This window comes from Xiphophorus hellerii, chromosome 16 (genome assembly GCF_003331165.1).
Source record: "Xiphophorus hellerii strain 12219 chromosome 16, Xiphophorus_hellerii-4.1, whole genome shotgun sequence".
In the NCBI taxonomy this organism is placed as follows: Eukaryota; Metazoa; Chordata; class Actinopteri; order Cyprinodontiformes; family Poeciliidae; genus Xiphophorus; species Xiphophorus hellerii.
Genome location: NC_045687.1, coordinates 3,515,028 through 3,521,027, shown reverse-complemented (window position 1 = coordinate 3,521,027; position 6,000 = coordinate 3,515,028). Strand labels below are relative to the sequence as shown.

General features: G+C 37.9%; 1 protein-coding gene across 3 annotated transcripts in view; it reads left to right on the top strand.

Moving 5' to 3' along the window:
* Positions 1-2,331: 2,331 nt before the first annotated feature.
* Positions 2,332-6,000, top strand: part of ppfia3 (PTPRF interacting protein alpha 3) — a 38,791-nt gene continuing 35,122 nt past the window's right edge. The window contains exons 1-3 of one of the 3 annotated variants that reach the window (XM_032587850.1): positions 2,334-2,513; positions 5,107-5,143; positions 5,275-5,725. In XM_032587850.1, coding sequence (XP_032443741.1) covers positions 5,378-5,725 — 348 coding nt within the window. In that variant the 5' untranslated portion in view covers positions 2,334-2,513; positions 5,107-5,143; positions 5,275-5,377. Of the gene's footprint in view, positions 2,514-5,106; positions 5,726-6,000 lie in introns of all 3 variants that reach the window. The other 2 variants (XM_032587852.1, XM_032587851.1) reach the window with 2 other exon arrangements.

The window sequence follows — 6,000 nt, the reverse complement described above, 5'->3', positions numbered from 1 at the left end:
TAGGGAAAAAGAAGAAGATGATGATGGAGTTTGTTCATAACTTTTATTCTCATTGATACGTAACTGAAGGACTTTAAAATAAACCTTAGGAAAATATAAACGTGATTAAAGTTTAAGTTGGTTAATACAACAGCATGTTGTAGATTATAGAAAAGAGGAACAACTTTCTGCCAAAAAGATTTGATTAATCTCAGCAATTTCAGAAAAGGATATTTCTGAGTTTGAAATGTTGAACATTTGCTTGTAAAAATAAGAAAATGTTTAGATTAATTTCAGAAATTTTTAAGAAAAAACCCCCAGAAAATTTCAAATTTTTTCTGAGATTAGTTTTTTTCTCAGAAATTTTAAATTCTGCAAACTCAAAAATGTCCAAGTTTTTCTTCTGCCTCAACAATTTCTGAGGTTTTAAAATACAATTTCTGAGATTAATCTCGAAATTTCGGAACATTTTTTCCTGGCAAATGTTAAACTTTTCAAACTCAGAAATTTCCTTTGGTGAGTTTTCTCAGCAATTTTCTAGAACATTTTTTGCATAATTGCCAGTTAATCTAAAAATCTCTGAGCTTAAACTCAAATTTTCGGAAATTTTCCAGCAAATTTTCAAACTCAGCAGCTCGGAATTTTCTCACTTTTATTCTAAAAAGTTTTTAAGGTTAACCTCAACAATTCTGTTTTTTCTTTTACTTTTTTATTTCTTTTCTTTTATTTTATACTTTTTTCTATTTTTAAAACTCCAAATTTCCACGTTTTTACGAAGATTTTTTGCCCGAAATTTACATTACTTGGAGAATTACTCCAAATAGTGATAGTATCGCAAATGAGAAGACATTTTTTAAGCGTGTAGTTCTCTGCATTATCGAGATTCAACAGCAGAGGGCGCAATTGTTCCATTTAATTGTCATGTTTTGAATCTCAGCGGCTCGAATAAAGTAGCGGAAACGTCTCAAGTACTTCATACTGCGCAGTTAGAGACAGAAACCTACAGCTTGGTGGAAGGTAAAAGTTCAGATAATGGGCATCGCCGGTCGGTTCGGTGGAGACTTGTTCCTTTAAGATCCAGCATCTTCACGAGAAGCAGGAAAGATGACAGGAAGCCGTTAAGTTGCACAAAGAAACAGGAAACACAATTAATTAGCTAATAAAATAAAGTTTTTATTCTGCTTACTATTCAAAATTATTGTTTATTACGATAGATAGATAGATAGATAGATAGATATATAGATAGATAGATAGATAGATAGATAGATAGATAGATAGATAGATAGATAGATAGATAGACAGACAAATAAACTTTATTTATTGTTTTTAAAAAAGAAATGTTTTTTAAAAAAGACATTTCTTCATGCGAGAGTCTATTTAATGATTTGTAAACCTTAACAGTTTAAGGATTTTCTTTGCTGGCTATCAGAGTTGGGTAACTAGTTATATTTACTTGAGTAACTTTTGAAAAAATGTACTTTTAGGAGTATTTTTTACTACCCCATACTTTTTATTTGAGTAACAATATGTTGAAGTAGTGTTAATCTTACTTGAGTACTCACCTCTGAAATTGGCCACAGTTTAAATTTCTATCTGGTGTTTATTATTAGCATTTCTTTGATTTTGAATTTGTCCATTTGCCCTATTTAATCAACTTTCAGTTTACATTTTAAAACTGAATTTGCCATTTCTACGTACATGTCTTGGGTTGCTAGGTAACGGCGCAGTTGAACGTGACCAGAGGGGGGCAGAGTAATCAAAAATAGTAATCAAGAGTAGCAATACTTCAACATATTTTTACTAAAGTAAAAGTAAAATGTAGCCATCCAAGAAGTCACTCAAGTAAGAGTAAAAAAATATTTAGTAAAAAAATCTGCTCAAGTAGGTACTGAGTAACTGATAAAATTATCAATCATTAATTAATATTTAAAAATTACATAATCAGACAGACCAAAATATAAAGTTAAGTGGAAATTTTGGAATTTTAATGTACAAAATGACTCTAATTCATATAAGTAACAAAAATAACAAATTCAAGCATAATAATTTTTTCCAAATCCGTTTATTTCAATGAAAAACTTATGAAACTCTCTGAGTCTGGTTAATGTTTGGTTAAAACACGTTTGTTTTTGATTCAGTGGGTAGAAAATCCAGAACTTTTACTAAAGTAAGAGTAGAAATACTTCATATATATATATATATATATATAATTTCCCTCAAAAGTTACTCAAGTAAATGTAAGTAGTTTCCACCCAACTCTGCCATTGACTGATAAACGTGAAAATCTGTCTGTAAAATAATGGAAATGCTCCGTACCGGAAGTGGCTGTGGCGCCGCCTGCGTGCGGCTTGACGCAGCGTCGGTTCGGAGCCGTCGTCGCTCCAGCAGCTCAGGCAGGGAGGGGATGGGTCCAGGCTGGTAACCGGGCTGGAACAGGGATAACCTGCATCCTCCCGTCTCTCCTCGGATGCTCTGATGGAGTGAACCGGCCGGATATGCGCTTTTATTTTCCGTCTCCGTCGATCATGGAAACGGTAAGCCGCGCAAACAGCTGTTCGGATTTGTAGCGGCGCGTTTCCAGCTGTTTTTATGGGTGGGGGGTGAAGAGGAGAGGATGAGGAGAAGGAGGGGGGAGCAGCAGCAGCACTGGGGTGTTGATGGGAAATATCCACCTTAATACTGGATTAAACGCAACCGTTTTGCGCCACTTGTGTTAATCGCAGCCACAGATTTTAATCCAGAGGTGTGACATCTTTTGGTGTAATCTCGTTAATTAGGCCTGCATCATTTACTGGATGATTGGCACCTCCCACCATGATGTGATAGCGGCGTTAGGCTACCTTGCACGGAAATGTACGATCTCTGTTCCCCAAGACAGCGTTTCATTCTCCCTCCCAGCAACACAAACATCACAGGCCTGCTGAATGTTTCCACAAATGGGTGCCGGAAACGTTAACAAAAGAATAAAAATATAAATAAAAATCCCCCGGTGACACAATTTATGATGACACCCCATTTTCATTCCCTCCACATGAATGTTAACAGCTGCGCCGCATATTTGTACCGTAACCTACACAGGCCTGACAGTTATTATTCTGTCTTTTCATCATACGCATTTATCATTACCATTATGAGATCTAGACGGCTCTGATATGCACTATGGTTGAATCAGTAGTGTGAGGGGGAAAAGGAGGCAATGTGTGCTTTTATTTTTTAGTATGAGAGTAATGGATGGGTCAGAGGAAGGATCAAATAAAAGTTAGTCTATTGGTTATACCCACTTATCCAATGCAGTATGTTACTTTTAAACATAAAAATGTTTACATATTTGTTGAAACTGCCACTATGTGGTGACAGTATAGTAGATAAACTGTGACAAAACCCAACTCCTCTGCCTTCTCCCAGTACTCCCAGTACTAACTGAAAACAACCAGTCAGAGCCAGAAGGAGGGTCTTAGCGCTTTCTGTCAAAATCTATAGTACAGTGCAGATAGCATATGCTAAAGCTAGGTCTGACCATATATGACGGTGGATAAAGATAAGTTATTGACTGACAGCGCTAAGACCCGCCTCCTGGCTCTGATTGGTTGCTTCTGGTTGGTGCGGTGAGTTACTTCAGACAGAGGAGATCGATCTTTTCACAGATTATCTGTCTTAAACAAACTGTCACGACATGGTGACAGTTTTAACAAATAAAAAACAAATATTTTATAAAAATTTCCTATTGCATCTTTAAGGAAAACGGTGCATAACTTCTGGGGTCATTGGGTCAAAGTTGGGGTGCATCACGGACAGGTCACCAGTTTATAACACAGCGTCACAAAGACACAAACAAAACAAACAACTATTTCTCCTGAGAGCAATTTTGAGAGGCCAATTAAACGAATAGTTGTGATTTTGGTCTTAGATGAATGTATAAACTGCTACTTTGCTAACTTTGGTACTATGCTAAAGCTAGCTCGAACCAGCTCTTTTTTTGTCTTTTCTATAACAACAAATCTGTTACTTGCTACAATATGTTCTTTATTGCAACCATGTTGAGGTTGCAATAAGTTATTATGGCTGAGTAATTGTTGGATTAATGTTTTATAATTTAAGTTAAGAGTTTTTACAAATTAACTGGATGGGCCACTCTAGTCAAACTTCCACTTTATTTAAATTGTACTTTGGGGGGAAGTTAGCGTACCGGGAAAATAACTATTTCTTCATTACACTGCAAAACACACAAATATGACCAAGTATTCTTGGTCTACTTTATTTTTAGACTTTTCTAACCTTCTGTGGTGACTGACTGTGCTGCAGTGCTAGCTATAAGCTTAAAAAAATCACAATTAGGTGTTTCTATCAGCCTCTATGCCAGTTCAACATTTTTTTGTTAGCATCTTCTTTTTATGTAAAAAACAAAGTTAAGTAGTTTTTTTTAACTAACTTTTGAAGCAATTACAATTATAAACATCTGCTTTTCTATCCTGTTGCACTAGCCAGCTCTGCTAACAGCTAACAATGCTAATGCTATCTTAGGGATTTAGTGGTGGCAGTTTTTTCCTTCTCTATAAGAACTAATGACAGTTCTGATTGTCTTTTCACGTAAAAACCAATGAAACTATTGAACCAATCCTTGATAATTTCCCGCAGCATCTATCCATATCCTTTGCTGCTAATGTTAGCGTCAACGTAAACAGGAAGAGGTAGCAACTCAGTTTAAGCTGCATTATTTTTTATCTTTCTGTCATCATCTATATGCATCAAAGAAAACTGTAGTTCCATTGGCAGATTATTATAACAAGACATTTTCCCCATATTATAAGTAAATTAATCTGCAAGTGGAAAAAGTACATTTTCATCACCATTAATTAATTATTTATTTAGTACAAGCTTATATATGTTACTGAAGAGATACTTGTAAGTTGGTTTTGTCTTATTTAAAGTGTACAAAGATATTTGCACTAGAAACTAGACAAAATATACTTGCTAAGATTTTGTGTTTTTGCAGTGATATTGATTAGACAATCAGACGTTTTATTTATTTATATTGATCTAGTGATCATTACGATATGTTATCAATTCATTGTCCACCCCTTGTTTGTATTGTTTAAAAAATAACCTTGTGATTTCTTCTTCTTTCAGGTTCATCTGGCAACCCAGTAAACCTTGGAGCCAAGAGGTCAGAGGTCGCTCACTAAAAACCCACATCTCTCCCTTTCATTCCTGCACCCCACTCTACCCTGTTCCCCAGTACCTAATCCACACCGTCAATCCGTTCCACCTCGTCTTCCTCACAACTTCCCCTGACAGAATCCCTCCTTACAAGAACCAGCAGCCGTACTTTTCATGACGAGGAAGAAGCTCCTCAGCAGACCGTCCTAGTCCCCCCTGTGATAACTCCTCAGGCCTCACCATGATGTGCGAGGTGATGCCCACCATCTCAGAGGACGGCCGTGGAGGCGGCGGTGGCGGCGGCTCGTCCTCGCCAGCGGGGAGCGCAGGCGGGATGGGAGGCTATGGAAGCCGAGATCCTCGCAGTGGCGGCGGCGGTGGAGGAGGAGGCGGAGGAGGAGGAAGTGATGAAGGGGGAAGCTCTGGTAACTTGGAGTCGCTGATGGTGAACATGCTGACGGAGCGGGAGAGGCTGCTGGAGAGCCTGAGGGAGACGCAGGACAGCCTGGGGACGGCGCACCTTCGCCTGCGAGAGCTGGGCCACGAGAAGGAGTCCCTGCAGAGGCAGCTGTCCATCGCCCTACCGCAGGTAGAAACACGACTTTAACTGGTGGGACGCCCCGCCTGGCAGCATGCGTACATCCCAGACAATACAGTACAGTGTTGAGGAAAAGTATTTACCAACTTACAAAGCTCTTAAAGTGGAAAAATTAACATTTTGCCCGTTTTTGTACTTCCTTTTTGGTCTCTACTGCTTTTAAAAACAACCCAAGGGGAAAAAAAAAACAGCCATTTTTTTGGGAATAAGTTCATGTTTTTTGGTGTCTGGAAAATGAGCCGTTTCAAAACCTTCCAGCATGTAAC